This window comes from Arvicola amphibius, chromosome 12 (assembly GCF_903992535.2).
Source record: "Arvicola amphibius chromosome 12, mArvAmp1.2, whole genome shotgun sequence".
NCBI lineage: Eukaryota > Metazoa > Chordata > Mammalia > Rodentia > Cricetidae > Arvicola > Arvicola amphibius.
This window is the reverse complement of record NC_052058.2, coordinates 136,670,430-136,686,612: the sequence shown is the minus strand read 5'-3', so window position 1 is coordinate 136,686,612 and position 16,183 is coordinate 136,670,430. Positions and strand designations below refer to the sequence as shown.

Sequence of the window (16,183 nt, the reverse complement as noted above, 5' to 3'; positions counted from 1 at the left end):
CTACACAGGTCTGGAGGTACGAGAACAATGTTTAGGTCTGTTCTCTCAGACCATACGGATTCTGGAGGCATTTTTCTATTGGCCATTGAGTTTTAACACATGAGTTTGGGGGATGTTTTCTGACTATGACTCCACTAATAAGACATTAAAATTTTTTCCTCCAAGTTGGTGTTAGGGCCAAACTATGAAGCTCCAGGAAATCCATGTAGACCAGACTGGCCTCCAGCTCAGATCTACCTGCCTCTCTGCCTCCCAACTGCTGAATTAAAGGCGTGTATCACCATACCCAGAAACTTTTCCTGAAGTTTTATTCCAAGTAGGATTTATTGGAATATCCTTTTCCTCTGAATAAATACTTTTGAGTAATCCTCTGGTCTCCCTACACCTTAAAGTACCAGTTTTAATAGTGATTTGAATATTACATCATCCTAGGAGTTTGTATTTTTCTTTTGTGAATTTTTACAATTCAAAGGATTTGCTGCACCAGGCTCTTGAATGTGACACATAGTTAGAAACTACATTTTTAAGTCTAATCAGACTGGTTTTACCTTTTAATTCTATGAATTCATGACCACTTAATGTCATTATTGACCTGATTTTATTTGGTTTTGTTACATATTTTCTCTGACTTTTTCTGTTCATTTTTTTTCCTGTAAAGTCAAATTAATTATAATGCATTTATTATGAATAGCCTAACTTAGCTGTATCTCTTTGAATTAATTTTTAGTTGCGTTAGGAATGCTAGGTATGGCGGCAAACGCCTTTAATCCCAGCACTTGGGAGGCAGAGGCAGGATGATCTCTGAGTTTGGGACCAGCATGGTCTACAGAGTGAGTTCCAGGGCTACACAGAGAAACCCTATCTTGAAAACAAACAAAAGGAATTATAGCAGCCTTCCTAATTTACCACCTACAAAGGGTTAGTATTTTGCTACCGTCGTGTATGACTTGTGAAGCTCTCGAGGCACTCGCTGCTTTCACTCATTTTGTCTTTGCTACCACAGAGAAGGCCTGTGAGGACTGCATTGCTGTCTTCACCCTCCAGTTCCCAAGCCGCCCTCCCTCGGCTCGATCGCTCTGGACTCAACTCGCCGAGTCTGGGAGTGCAGTCGCGGGGATCTGCTGGGAATGCCTGCTGCGCGGTGCTAGGGCGGACTCCCGCCGCTGTGCCCGCTCGTGCGCCTCTTCGGCTGGTTCCGCCACAGTGACTTCGGAAGAGTCTAGAGAGTCAGCGTCCTCTTTTTAAGAAGAATGGTTCTAGAAAGGGCCTGGAAGTAAGTGCAGCTCGGTCCTCGTGAGGCAAGGATCACGGAGCCTGCGCGGAGCTGCAGAACAACCCTGATCTGTATTCAAGCTCAGGGTTCTCATTCCAGAAGTTGCCATTCGGTTGTCCCCCGACCTCGTTAATACGTGAAAATGTTTTTAATTTATGTATTTTATTTTGTAGGGAGAAGAAATTGAACGAATACCTACACCAAATGTTACTTCACTTTGCATTAGTTCAAGGCGAGAGTAAAAGTAAACCTTTGGGGTCCTTCACCCGGGATGGCCACTGTCTTCTCTGATGAGGTGGTAGCAGGCACATTTTATTAATTCAAGCCAAGGGAGTAAAAGTAAGACACTGCGGTCCTTCACCTGAGATTACCCGAATTTTCTTGGTCGGTCGCCCACTTTTTCTGATAGTCGTGATGTCACAAGGGAAATCACCTGTTCAAAAGAGACCCCGTAGAAGCTTATCTACCAACAAAACTACAAAAAGCCGATCTCCTTCGATTATTTCATATTTTAACAATGCCCCACCTGCTAAACTTGCATGTTCAGTTTGTCATAAAATGGTGCCTAGGTACGACCTAATTCGGCACCTTGATGAGTCCTGTGCTAACGATGGTGACTTCGTTCAGGTTGAGCCTGCACAGTCTGGTTTAACGAATCCAACAGTGTCCAGGTCAAATTTACCCAGTATTGCATTAGAAGACATGACACCTCAGAAGTTGTCACCACCAAAGAGAAGTTTAATCTCTGCCCTGTGTGGTTCAAAACTGGGCACCCAACAGCAGACCAGTCCCTACTTTAAAGATGCTTCGGTGTGCAAAAGTCAAAGTGAGCTTCAAAGTCAGAGTGTGGAAATTGCGTCTTTGGGGAGTCTGTCGTCTAAATTGTCCAGCAAGTACCTAAAAGTTAAAAAATCACTGCATAAGAAGGAGGGACTAGCCAGTCATTGTCCACAGAGTTCTCTGTCCACAACGGGCACCAGCCTGCTTGATAACGGTTCAGAGGTGGAGGACAAAGTGGAGATTTCTAGTGGTTCTCAAAAGGAAAACCTTTTTCCTTGTGCATCTCTAGAGGAAGAGGATGCTTCTGAACATACAGTAGAGAGCAGTAAAATAATGGAAGATGAAAGCCAAAAAGCACCCTGCGGGGAGTCAGCCCTCACGCCTGCATCTTCGGATCACGGGCCCACATTATTTTCATTAGATTTAACTCTTGAAAATAACCGAAAATCTGCTTCAGGAGACAGTTTTGTGAAGCGAGAGGATGCCAGAGGGGTAAGTGGTGGGGTTGCTGAACAGCTTGAGGCGTGCAGCCGTGAAGAGGTCGAAGTGACTGTTGAGGTTCCGATGCCAGCGTCCGCTAAAGAGGTGGAATCAAACAGCCCCATGGATACTTCTCCAGGGAATAACAGCCAAGAGCTTAGGGAAGGTGGGAGTGCCTTAAAGAGACAAATTCTGAAGGAGGGATCCAGTTGTGATAACCCCAGGGAGACCACTCAACACCCACCAAGCCACCCCTACTACCTGCGGAGCTTCTTGGTGGTGCTGCAGGCCATCCGGGAGAACGAAGACGACATGAGGCTCTTTGATGACCAGGAGAAGGGGATCATAACCAAGTTTTACCAGTTGTCAGGTATCCTCTGTCTCTTTGCTTTGGAAGTTTTCTTCCTTAACTGATTTGTGTGGGATGTAATGACCACAAGGAGCCACTGTGGGAATATTGTAGGACTCAGCCTCTTACAAGGCCCATTTAAAACAAATTCTTATGCCTGGTGATGTCTACTGTGCAAGCAGTACTTCAATTATGAGAGCAGTAGTTTTCTTCTTTTTTTCCCCCCTTGGCTTTTTGAGACAGGGTTTCTCTGTAATCCTGGCTGTCCTGGAACTTGTTTTGTACATCAGACTGGCCTTGAACTGGCCTGCCTCTGCCTCCCAAGTGCTGGGATTAAGGTGTGCCTGGCTTAGGCAGTTTTATTTCTTATATGTCTGTTTTGATAGTGGTAAAGCGCTGTTCAGTGTCCAGATTTAGAAGCAAACAAACAAAAAAACTACAGCTCTGGCACTGATCAGTCTATCTGTCCTGTGATCAACTTTCTCATCATCTGCTAGTCCAGTAAAATCCCCAGGTGGGGGTGAAGGTTTTGAGCTGCCACAGCAGGTCAGGTTCCCCACTGAAGTTGTTACGGTGATGAGTCACATTGAGGTGTGGCACAAATGGAAGAAACACAAGCCTGAATTGGTGCATAAAAGCACCAGTTTGTTGCTTAAATCCTTGGCAGCCAGTGGTGGCTCCATGCTGGTAATGCAGGTCTGATGCAAAAGCCACCCTTTGTGTGACTGTCAGTGTTAGTCCCAAGCCGTGAAGTCTCTGGAGTTTAGGTAAGAAGAGCTGCTTTGGTGGCCACACTGTCTTCTAATGAAGTGTGGCCATGTTGGGGCATTAAAATCCAAGAAAAAAATCCTGACCATTACTACAGAGTCTTCCCGGTAACACACTGGTGTTGTTTTTGAATATGCAAACAGTAGTTCTGTTAACACAGTTACGTCCACAGCTTCTGTTTGTCTGTGTGGTTCTCACCAGAAGGTGGACGTGATGACTTAATAGCATTCACTGACTCCTATCCAGAGTGGTCGGGATTCTCTGGTGGGTTCTGACTGTTCGAATGTGACTTCCTGAGTAGTTGGGAGCTCTGCTTCTCCAAAAACCTAGAAGTAGGAACAGTTTGAGTCAAGCGGTAGTGGTATACACCTTTAATCCCAGCGCTTGGGAGGCAGAAGCAGGACAGCCAGGGCTACAGAGAAACCCTGTCTCAAAAAAACAAACCAAAACAACAACAACAACAAAAATAAAGAAATAGGAATAGTTTGCCCAAGGCAAGTCCAGCAGATTCTTATGTGCTACTTTCTATGGAGAATCATATACAACATGTCTTTTTTTTTTTGCTTATTGATTTATTCATTACAGTTTTATTTTTCTGAGGGAGGGTCTCATGTAGCTCGAGCTCTCTGTGGTTGAAGATGATTATGATCCGCCTGCTTCCACCTCTGGAGTGCTGGGATCACAGGTGTTTGGCATCACGCCTGGCCATGTACAGTGTATCTTAGGTAAAATTGCTGCTAATTTCTGTTTCCTTAAAGGAAAGAAACATTGAAATTTCAAGAAATGTAACAGTTGGTAGAAATTTAAAAATAATCCAGGTATTAAGGAAACACTAAATGGGTTAATTAAGTAGGTTTGCATAGATTAAAACTAAGCATTTGGGGAAGAAATCTGGATTTTTTAAAATAAAAAATAGAATAATGTATATTTTCTTAATTAAGGCTTCTACTTCTGTGATAAAAACAACATGAGCAAAAGGAACTCATGGGGAAGAAAGTTTATTTCAGCTTACACTTCTATATCACAGTTCATCACTGAAGGAAGTCAGGACAGAAATTTAAACAGGGCAGGAACCTGGAGGCAGGAGCTGATGCAGAGGTCATGAAGGATTGCTGCTTACTGGCTTATTCTTAATGGCTTGCTCAGCTTGTTTCCTTGTTTGTTTGTTTGTTTTTTGTTTTTTTCAGGAAAGGGTTTCTCTGTAGCTTTGGAGCCTGTCCTGGAGCTAGCTCTTGTAGACCAGGTTGGCCTCGAACTCACAGAGATCCGCCTGCCTCTGCCTCTTGAGTGCTGGGATTAAGGGCGTGCGCCACCACCGCCCGACTCAGCCTGTTTTCTTAAAAGCACCCAGGACCATTGACCAGGGGTGGCACCGCCCACAGAGCTGGGTCTTCCCACATCAATCTTCAACCATCAGTCAAGAAAATGCAGCACAGGCTTGCCCACTGACCAATATGGCGGGGGCGTTCTCTCTCGATTGAAGTTCTCCCTTCTAACGTGAGTCCAGCACATATCAGATTGATGTGAAACTACCCAGCACATGTGCTAAACTAAAAGCAGGGAACAAAATAACTAGAATTGTGGGCAGAGCTGCTCTGAGGAGTGGAAATGTTGCATTAAAAAGTCGGGGAATTTGATCTCAGAAATTTTAATGTGGCCAGTGTTCATTGACAGTGTGTCTAAGGAATCTGTATGTTTTCGAGAAGAAAGTTAATATTTTTTTGCTGTTTTTCTGAGCTTTGTTGCAGCTAGCGGCCAGAAGTTGTATGTAAGGCTCTTTCAACGTAAACTAACGTGGATTAAGATGAGGAAACTGGAGTATGACGAGATCGCCTCAGACTTAACGCCTGTGGTTGAGGAACTAAAGGACTCGGGCTTTCTACAGACAGGTACGGCTAGAGGGAGGCGCGGAGAGGAGAACGGAATTTGAGAATCGCTTTCAGTGGGATTTCTAGGAGAATGTCAGTGTGGGGCCATCTCCTGATCCGTGTCTGCTAAGTACTGATTGCTTTAAGAAAAAAAAAAAAAAGTCTAGAAGCTGTTAGTTTAGGGCAACAGGTTATCACGTGACCTAAGACTGTCCTGACAGTTCTTGAGTGAAGGCAGCTAGGGTGTGACAGGCGGACTACCTTTGCTTTCCTGGGGCAAGTGTAGTCTCTGGGAGATGGGATAATAGGGGACCTCTTGAGCTCTTGTCTTCGAGTGAGAACTTGACTCTTCTTAATCCCATTCCTCCTCTCTGACAAAACGAAGCCAGCTGGGATGAAATGAGTTTCTCTAAAACCATCTATCCCCACCATGCCCGCACATACCACCTCTGTATGTTGATTTTCTGTAGAATTTAATTAGCGTTTAATTAGAACTGTGTGAACACTAGAGAGTCTGTCTGCTCTCGTGGATACCCTGGGTTGTCCTGTACAGTACTGGATAGAAAGGAATATAGGAATGGTGGGCGGAAGATACAAAATAATCCCACACTAGTTCAGAATTACGTATAATTTAAAGGGTTATTTATTTAGGGGAGACTCACAGATCACTGTCCTAGATCACAGTCCTCTGCATGAACTGGGAACAGGAACAGTCTAGCAGCCGGAAGCAAGAGAGCGAGGACACGCTTTACAAGCTGCATTTATAGTATAAGCGACCACGCCCAAGTGGGCTGGTATATTAAAGGCTATTGGCTGAAGGGGCTGAAGGAGCTCACACAGCATAGGGAGAGTGAGGGTGTGCACCCAAGTTCAAGTCGTGGACACTTTGGACAAAGTAAGCAATCACAATAGATGGCTTTAGGGGGAAGAGTTTGTAACGTGTCCAGTAAGTAAAGATGGTGTTGGGTTTTTGCTAGGGTATAGCTGGGTGGGCTAAAGGTGGAGCATGCTGGGTGAAGGGGTGGAGACACAGAACAGTAGCTTGGCATGAGCGGTGCTTTCTGTTCCTTGGGGAAAGCTGATTCTTGCTTCCTCCTGACTTGGAAGACCTGATGAAAATTCTACAGATTGACATGCTTGACAGCGGGCATCCCCTTTGGTTGCTACTGGGGACTTACCTTTCTACCTCACCAGACCCAGAGCCGATGGCTCACCATGGACACTTCTTCATGGCCGTTTCTCTGCGTCCTGCAGCTGCACTACAGTCCTCAGTGGTCTTTGTCATGGTGAATGCATTCCCATTTCAGGACTTTGGACTTAATGTCTTTTCTACATCAGACAGTGTCCCCTGACTTACCACACAAACCTGTCCCTTGTTACATTCGCTTCTGCACTGTGTCCTCAGAAGAGAGTTGCCTGACTATCCTGCCCAAAGCAGCCACCCTCCCTGCCAGGCTTTGTGGCCTCACACAATTTTGTTTTTCATTTAAAAATTTTTTTTTTTATTTTTATTTCTGATAGCTGTTTGTGTGTGCATGTGGGCTTGTACTTGAGAGTACAGGTTACCCGCAGCTAAAATTAGATGGCTGTCCTGCTGGGAACAAAATCCAGGTCTTCTGGGAGAGCAGCAAGTGCTCTTAACTGCTGTGCAAACTGTCCAGCATCTAGCTCTGTTTTTCTTTATATCACCCTTTTCTGCCCGGCATGGGTAATTATTGTGGTGGGAGATGACCCTTAGGTCAAGGACTTTGCTCACTGCAGTGTTCCCAGGGCCCTAGAACCAAACACCCAATAAATATGAATGGAGGAGAAGATACTGCCCAAAACTGAATGTCATAAAGACACATGGCTGAGTCCGATTCAGCCTGGTGTGGAATCTGGGGTACACCATAGCAGGATGCTGGAGCCCTGAGCCCATGAGAGGCTTTCCATGGTATCTGGGGTGTACCACAGCAGGATGCTGGAGCCCTAAGACCGTGTGAGGCTTTCTATGGTATCTGGGGTACACCACAGCAGGATGCTGGAGCCCTGAGCCTCTGTGAGGCTTTCCATGGTATCTGGGGTGTACCACAGCAGGATGCTGGAGCCCTGAGCTATGATTGGCTGTCCACTCTGCATCATGGACTAAAGGACTGAGTGGAGGAGAGCTGATGGTCCCTTTCCTCTGTGACCTACTTTGGAGAGGACCCCTCACAGGACACACATGAGAAGGATGGAGAGTGTACCCCAGTAATGTTTGTTCATTGTTTGTTGTCTGTAGTGGGTTTCTTTGTTTTTTGTTTGTTTATTTTTTTGTTTTTTGAGACAGGGTTTTTTTGTGTAGCCCTGCTGTCCTGGGGAACTCACTATGTTGACCAGGCTGGCCTCGAACTCACAGACCTGCCGCTGCCTCCCAAGTGTTGGGATTAAAGGTGTGCGCGACTGTAGTCTTCAATGGGAAGAGTTTGGTGAACTCTTGGGAGACTCGTGCTTTGTTTTGGAAAACTTACTGCAGTTTCTATAGAGAAATTTCATTTTATTTTCATCTAGTTAATTCTCTTCCTTCCCCAAGTAAATAATGTTAGGTAATAGAAAACTCTATAAAACCACTTTTAACTTTTGGTTGTTTTTAACTGTTTCAGAATCTGAGTTGCAAGAACTCTCTGATGCACTTGAACTCCTTGCTGCTCCTGAACTGAAAGCCCTGGCCAAAACCTTCCACTTGGTGAGTCCCGCTGGGCAGAAGCAGCAGCTGGTGGATGGCCTTCTCAAACTGGCCAGACAGCGCTCAGTCTGCACGTGGGGCAAGACTCAGTCTGGAGTCAGAGCAGCGATTTTAAAAAGGTGTGTGGCCATTGTATTGGTGAAAACATTTGCTTTGTCTGGACTGCTTCCCAGTCTCCAAGTCACCGTTCAGATGGAAACTTGAGCCGGGCGGTGGTGATGCACCCCTTTAATCTCAACACCCTGGAGGGAGGCAGGCAGATCTCTGTGAGTTCCAAGCTGATCTAGTCTACAGAGCAAGTTCCAGGACAGCCAGGGCTACATAGAAACTGTCTCAAAAACGAAAAAACGAGAGAGAGAGACACACAGAGAGAGAATTGCTAATGCCAAAGAGGCAATACATTCTTGTGTGCATTTCCCTGGTGTTTTGAGGGTTCATGGCCATAGTATACCCTGCATATCTATGGCTGAGTAAAAACCATTACTGAGTAAAAACCACAGAAACCTTTGGAGATACAAACATTCAATCCTTTTCCTCCATGTGCTAAGTGAGACTCTGAGCTCCAGAAAGGCTGAGTAGCTACACTCAGTGTCACACAGCAGGGGTGACAAGTTTGCCGCAGTGTAGAACAATGGCTGCTCATTCTCCTTATTTGAGCTGAGAATAATTTGCAGACTCTATGCCCAAATGCAGAAAGGCTAGAGAGCTGACTCTGTGGCGTTCTATTTTAGAGCTAAAGACTTGGCTGGACGCTCCCTGCGAGTCTGTAAAGGCCCCAGGGCTGTGTTCTCCCGCATCTTGCTGCTGTTTTCGTTGACTGATTCCATGGAAGATGAAGAAGCTGCTTGTGGGGGTCAAGGTCAGCTTTCTACGGTGTTGTTGGTCAACCTGGGCCGAATGGAATTCCCTCGCTACACAGTCAGTCGGAAGACCCAGATCTTCAGGGACAGAGAGGACCTCATCAGGTGGGGTCACACTAAGTCGTTGGGATATTTGTGTGTATTTTAAAATGCAATAAGAGGTCTCTCACCAGCCAATACAGTCATTTTTAAGTTTTTGGGGTTTCTCATCCTTAGCCTTCCTCACGGGCTCTCTGCATCTCCAGGAAGAATGCAGACAAGCACTTGGACTAACGCTGCTATGAGTTAAAGCTACAGAGATTTTCTCTAGGTTCTGATCCTGAGTAGCAGTGCAGGGGCACTTTTGTGAGATGACACTCCCACAGCCCTGCCTTGTGGGTGTGCTGGGTTGAATAAGGCAGACATGTTTTCCCAGGCCAGACCTATGAGAGCCTGTGGTTAGAGTCACGTGTGTGGTGACTTAGACCGTGGAGTTTACGCGGCACATCATGGATTAAAACGTCAACTTGAGAAGAATGGACTTCGATTGCAAAAAAAAAAAAAAAAAAAAAAAAAAAAAAAGGTATAGGTCTTAAAGAAAGAAATACCTTTTTTTTTTTTCGCCGTTTTGTTTGTTTTTAGGTAGGATTTTTCCTGCCTCTGTAGCTGAGGCTGGCCTGGTAGTCACAGTCCTCTTGACCCTCCGAGTGCTGGTTATTTGGTTGTACACACAACCATACTGTTGTACTTCCTTTCAAAAAAGAAAAAGTGACATCAATCAGAAAAATGAGTTTCCTGGCATGTCACCTTTGGTTATTGATTTAAGACTTATAAGTCAAACTTAAGCAAAACTGATCCAGACCTTTGCTTTAGGGAACATTAAGTAGTGTTTAGAACACTCATGTTCTAACTGAAGTCATTGGAACTATCGAATCAAATCAGTGTTGATAGAAACCAGTATTAGCACATCTTGCCTCAGCTTCAGGAACTTTAATGTCTTGCTTGTGTTCATTTGGAGTGAGTCTCTAGCCAGCTCTTCTGTCCTGAGGACTTACCCTGCTCTAGGTGTCTCCTGTCTGGTGTGGGTTTTCCTCTTTGTGGCTTTACACTTCTCTCTTTTGTGAGCCTGCGTACCCTGATCCACCTTCTAGGCTCACTGGACTCAGGCCTGTGAAGTTACTTTGTCATGGTTACCTCATCTGTAATGGGAAGTACTTAGAGTCTGGCCTCTGTGCAGTGCCTCATACATGCTGGTTAGTGCTATAAAAGTCCTCGCTACCCTTATAGCAAAGGGATTACCTTTTAGTTTTCTGGTTAACAGAACCACAGGTGGCAAGTTCATAAGAGAGGGGACTCATATTTGTCCTGCAAAGCACCTATGCTATTATGAAGTAATTAAAATTCCATTGTTGGGAATGAAATCAGGCTTAGTTGACCTCTGGAAGTGCCATGTAATACAAACACTGTAACACGACATCTGACCTGAGAGCTCTTTGTGCCCTGCTGTAGTTGAGATAAGCGGTCCCCAGTTATCCAGGGAAACTGTGTTGAGTGCACCCAGCCTCCTATGCCCTAGGTAGTGGGTGTCTGGAGTTACAGCGGGAGGTAAGGTTGCTGCCTTCATGGGTACCATTCACCGGGCAGATAATGAGCAGGGAAATTGCAGTGTGTGGAAATGAGGTGACGGGGCTGTAGAGCTGTCTCAGCAGCTAAGAGCCATTGCTTCTCTTGCAGAGAACTTAGCTCGGTTCCCAGTATCTTCATGACTTCGCACAACCATCTGTTACTCCAGCTCCAGGGGATCTGATGTGTTACCTTCTCCTGGCGTCTGTGGGCACCAGGTAGACATGCAGTGCATTTACATACGCATAGGCAACACACACATAAAATAAAAGTAATAAATCTTATTTTTTTAAGTGATGTGACCATGGAGAGGTAGGCTGCTGAAGTTCTGCTTTATATGTAGTGTCAGGGATTGGCCCTGGATAGTTGACATCTGAAACAAGACATGCGAATGGGAAGGCAGCCAGGCCTGGACCAGGCCATGCATTCAGCAGTAAGGTAAACTGAGGCATGGAAGGGTTGGCTGTGTTGGAGAAACACAGAAGGCTTCTGGCCCAAGCTCTGGGGAGCAGCAGTGTAAGGACAAGCTTCAGGGACCAGAGGATGCTTGACTTCAGTGAGATGGGGGTAGAGCCTGGATCTTCCCAGTATTGGGAAACTCCTGAAGCAGGTTTCCGTGTATTTAACAAGAGCAGCCTTGTGGAGCTGAGGAAGGCTAGTCTGACTTTGGTGGTGGTCAGGGTGAAGGATGATGGGGACATATAGACCGGGTGGTGGCAGTGGACACAGGTGGGTATATCAAAGACAGTTTGGAAGCAGAAATGACTTATATCAATATTGGATATAAGGAAGCAGATAGGAGTAGATGGAGCTGGCTCTGGTGTTCTCCTGAGGTGATGGTGTCATCATGAGATGAAAATAGGAGAGGAAAATGGGGAAGCACTGTTAAGACGGGGGTGGGGGAGTAGGCAAGATGCAGGGTACCACTAGCCGCATGTAGATGCTCTCCTATGTCACCCTGGACATGCTGTAGGGGAATGTAAGGGCAAGGCAGTTTCGCAGGATTTTTTTGTTTTGTTTTGGGTTTTTTTGTTTTGTTTTGTTTTGTTTTGTTTCGTTTTCTAAGCAGGGTTTCTCTGTGTAACAGCCCTGACTGTCCTGGAACTCACTCTCTATAGACCAGGCTGGCCTTGAACTCACAGAGATCCGCCTGCCTCTGCCTCTGCCTCCTGAGCACTGGGATTAAAGGTGTGCACTGCTACCTCCCTGAGGTTTTGTTGTTTTGTTGCAGTGTTGTGAGGCCAGCTTCTAAGGAACAAAGATAGTACCTAGTACTCGCTCAAAACTGGTCTTGAGTCAAGTAGGACCAGTTAGGTCCCATTCTATGATTCCTTCTGCAGAAGTCAGGGCCTTGGGCACAGACAAAGAGCAAGCCAGTGTGCACACCAGTATTGTTTGACCCAGCCGAACAGGGCATGCCAAGAGAGCTGGACTGACTTTCTGGACGAATGTGCAGGCCAGGCCATGAGGACAAAGACTATTTGGTTTTGGTTTTTTGAGACAGAGTCTCTCTGTAGCTTTGGAACCTGTCCCGGAACTAGCTCTTATAGACCAGGCTGGCCTTGAACTCACAGAGATCTGCCTGCCTCTGCCTCCTGAGTTCTGGGATTAAAGGCATGCGCCACCACCGCCTGACAAACACGTCATTATTCAGGTCATAAGAACCAAGAGTGCTTGTGGCCTAGGCTGCCCCTGAGCTTGCTGTGAACCCGATGATGACCTTGGAGCTCTGAGTCTCTTGTTTTGATGTGTGCCAGCACAACTGGTTTATTCAGTGCTGGGGATCGAACCTAGGGCTTTGTGTGAGGCAGGCGAGGTGCTCTAATCAGTGAGCTACAGCCCCTGACCATGATTTTTTCTTTCCTTCTTGACCTTGGATTGTCTAACAGTATATCATAAATAATGGTGTCTATGGCAGCGGATCTCAATCTGTGGGTCATGACCATCAGAAAACACGTATTTCTGATGATCTTAGAAATCCCCAACCATCAATTTATTTTCATTGCTACATGTTTTCTTATTAATGTTAGTGTATCGCACACTTTTCATCTCCACAGTACAATGAGTGTGCTCTCATAGTATTTCAGAGTCACATGTCATTGATTTTCATATCTCAGGGAGTAATGGGGTCACATTTCTTCCACTAAATAGTTCATAAAATTTCCTCATCGCTGTCTCCCCTAAGTGTTCCCAATTACTTTGGAAATACCCTGTAATTCTGTTGGCAGTGTCCCAGTGGCACCTCTGACTACATTGCTTACTGTGTCGAACTGACATCGTGCCACAATTCTGAAGTCAGTTACAGATTAACTTGGTGCCTCTCAAGTTGGTGAATGAGTGAATGCCAGCACCCCAGAGTACTGATCTGATCACTGTTTATACAGTGGGGTGAGCTTTGTGATCTCCCGGTACAAATGCTGGTGTTTTCCTAATAGGGCCTGAATCAGTCACAGCCATTTTGAACAGTGGGGGAGAGCTTTATTAAATTATTACTCAGATCCAACTTAAGTATACCTCACTTTTTATGGTTTTTGTTTTGTTTTGTTTGTTTGTTTTTGTTTGTTTGTTTTGAAGCAGGAACTCATTGGGTAACCTTAGCTGGCCTAGATCTCACTTTGTAGACCTGGAACTTAAAGATCCAACCTATCCTCTGCTTCTGCTTCCCAGTGCTGGGATTGAAGGCAGCACTACCATGTCCAGCACATCCCTCCCACACTCGTGTCCATAAACCCAGTGGCCAGGATGTGAGAAGTGTCATGGAAGGACTCCTCGGCTGACCTGCATGGCCTTTTCTCTAGATACGCAGCTGCAGCACACATGTTGAGTGACATTTCAACTGCCATGGCCAGCGGGAACTGGGAAGAAGCTAAGGAGCTTTCTCGGAGTGCGAAAAGAGACTGGGACCAACTGAAGAGCCATCCGTCCCTCAGGTGAGTGCTGTGTGTTTTCTTTTTTCTTCCAGTGTTGAAGGTGGAAGCCATGACGTGAGATCAGTGCTCGAGGAAGGTGGCGAGGGTGGAAGGTAATGGCGGAGGCTTATGAGGAAGATACATTATACCTGTGCATGAAATCGTCAGTAAACTAGGGATATTAAGAGCAAGGTGGAGAAGGGTTGAGGAAGACACCCAGGGTCAACTTCTGGTCTCCTCGCGCCCAGGAAGGACCTGCACATACTTAAACACAGACGTGCACACCTCCCTGTGCTGGCTTCTACTTGACCAGTTTGTTTCAACTTGACACAAGCTAGAGTCATCTTTGAAGAGGGAACCTTCAAAGCCTCCGTAAGATCAGGCTGCAGGCAGGCCTGTAGGGCATTTTCTTAATTAGCGATGGATGAGGGAGGGCCCAGCCCGTTGCAGGTGGTGCCCGCCCTGTACTGCTGGTCCTGGGTTCTGCAACAGAGCAGGCTGAGCCAGCCTGTAAGCAGTGTTAAGTAAAGAATAATAAAAACGGGCAGCTCCGCAGGGGCAAGAAATCCAATTAGGTCAAATCAAACCAAATCAAAATGCCCATCATTTTATTAAGACGCTCTCGGGTGGCTGAACACATGGCGGGGAGACAGGAAAGCAGGGAGCACATGCACACCCAAAAACCACGTGCTTCTCCTCTGGCAGCACAATTAAATACCCTGTGGAGTGGTCCTGACCCTCCCCAGGAAGGGGTCAGGACCTGGCATACTGGGATTTGGAGTCCAGACCAAAGCAACTCCCAGGTCAGGGAGGCTGGGATGGATGCCAGGGGCTGGGGGCTACGCCTCCAGTTTAACGAGCAGCTCCATCCCACGGCCTCTTGCATCGTCTCCTCTCTCCAGGTTCCAGCCCTGCTTGAGCTCCTGTCCTGACTTCAGTGGTCTGGAAACGTAAACCAAATAAACCCTGTCCTCCCCAAGTTGCTTTTGGTCATGATGTTTCATTATAGCAACAGTAAACCCGAGACATTGCCCAGAATAGAAACAAAATTAAAAAAAAGAAAAAAGAAAACCCCACAAGCAGAGGTGAATAATATTTAAAGAGGTAGATGTTCAACTTGATTAGGGTGTGGGCATATCGTGTCACGCTCCACTGATTACGCAGTTTGCATGTTTATTTGTCAGCTACAAAATGAACTTAATTTTAAGTAGTTGCAGCAGTTTATGCAGAAAGGTAAAAGTAGAATCTGTTTTTGAATAATGTTTAAAGAGGGTTCAGCACAACCTTTGTTGCAGATCTCAGGCAGTTTGAAGGCTTGTCTGTGTTGTGGGTGGGGTTTAAATGCTGACCTCAGTAAAAACCTTATTAGGTGTTCTCATCTCACCCCGTTGAGAGTCAGGGCAGGAGCTTGGCTGTGATGATGTGCGTTTGTGGTGCGGGAAATTGCACACGCAACTCAGCATATCGGACTATGTCGTTCTAAAGATCGGGATTCAATGTTCAATCCCTTGTTATAATTCTCTGATAAGCCAGTTATTAAACCGTGGGCATGCGTTGTTGTTTCAGACACCACGAGGCCTTGCCACTCTTTCTGCGCTGCTTTACGGTTGGGTGGATTTACACAAGGATTTTCTCTCGGGCTGTTGAAATACTGGAGCGACTTCGCATGTACGAGGTTAGCGCCCTCCTCTGCCGTTCACTGATAGGACTGGGATGTGCACAGAGTGGAAACCCCTGGGGCTCTCGGTGTTTCCCACTCTCAGCAGCACAGATGATCTGATGAGAGCTATGTACTAAAGGCACCTGCTGCCCTGGTTTCGGGGAGGGAAGAAAGCTGTTGCTTTGTAATGTGGTGAGTGTCTGTACTGGGAAGGCTTAGTGGTCATGGGCAGGGCCTGCTAGGAGTCCGGGCAGCCTTCCCTGGCTACAGAGCTTGGTGAAAGGCTCTAGGTACCCTAGGTCTTGTGGGTAAGAAGCCCACGCCCTTTGTCACCTGCCATGTGCTGTCTGGAGGTAGTTTATAGTCACAAATTAGAGACTTGGTCACAGCCTTCTATTAGGATTAAGAAATTGCCAGAGTTCCCTTTTATTGTGTCACTTCTGTATGGACAAATGATATTTTACAAAGAGGAAGATCCATGGACTTGATGTGACATCTGCCATTCTAAAGCCTTTAATGCTCAAAGTATGCATTATAGTTAACAAGATTTAAAAGGTAAAGCAAAGTTAAGGAAAATAAAATAATACAAACTGGAAGCCGGTTCACTTACCTTAAAACGATACCTTTGAAATTGTAAGGTGGTTTTCTTGGGTGATTGCTGGGGTTGGGGGAAGAGGAGAAGTACCGCATGGATGCAGTTCCCTTGTTTTTGCATCCTCTAGGGGCAGGGCGGGGTAGGCACAGTCTCTTTGGGCAATTCCTGCTCTATCAGTTGTGTTGAAGTTTCTGACTTAACAACCAGAGCCCAGAGTGAAAGGCTTCTGTTGCAGAATAATTATTTAAGTATGCAAAGATGTGTTGCATTTGTTGCTGTTTTACCTTGCTTGCCTACGGCACCTGATTGGTCTAAATAAAAAACTGAATGGCCAA

General features: G+C 45.9%; 1 protein-coding gene across 1 annotated transcript in view; it reads left to right on the top strand.

Annotated features, from left to right (window-relative positions):
• The first annotated feature begins 1,132 nt into the window (after nucleotides 1-1,132).
• Fan1 (FANCD2 and FANCI associated nuclease 1) overlaps nucleotides 1,133-16,183 on the top strand; it is a 30,603-nt gene continuing 15,552 nt past the window's right edge. Inside the window, exons 1-7 of the mRNA XM_038313690.2 lie at nucleotides 1,133-1,273; nucleotides 1,447-2,903; nucleotides 5,399-5,539; nucleotides 8,140-8,341; nucleotides 8,954-9,187; nucleotides 13,483-13,614; nucleotides 15,160-15,268. Of these exons, the coding sequence (XP_038169618.1) occupies nucleotides 1,688-2,903; nucleotides 5,399-5,539; nucleotides 8,140-8,341; nucleotides 8,954-9,187; nucleotides 13,483-13,614; nucleotides 15,160-15,268 (2,034 nt within the window). The 5' untranslated portion in view covers nucleotides 1,133-1,273; nucleotides 1,447-1,687. The remainder of the gene's footprint in view (nucleotides 1,274-1,446; nucleotides 2,904-5,398; nucleotides 5,540-8,139; nucleotides 8,342-8,953; nucleotides 9,188-13,482; nucleotides 13,615-15,159; nucleotides 15,269-16,183) is intronic.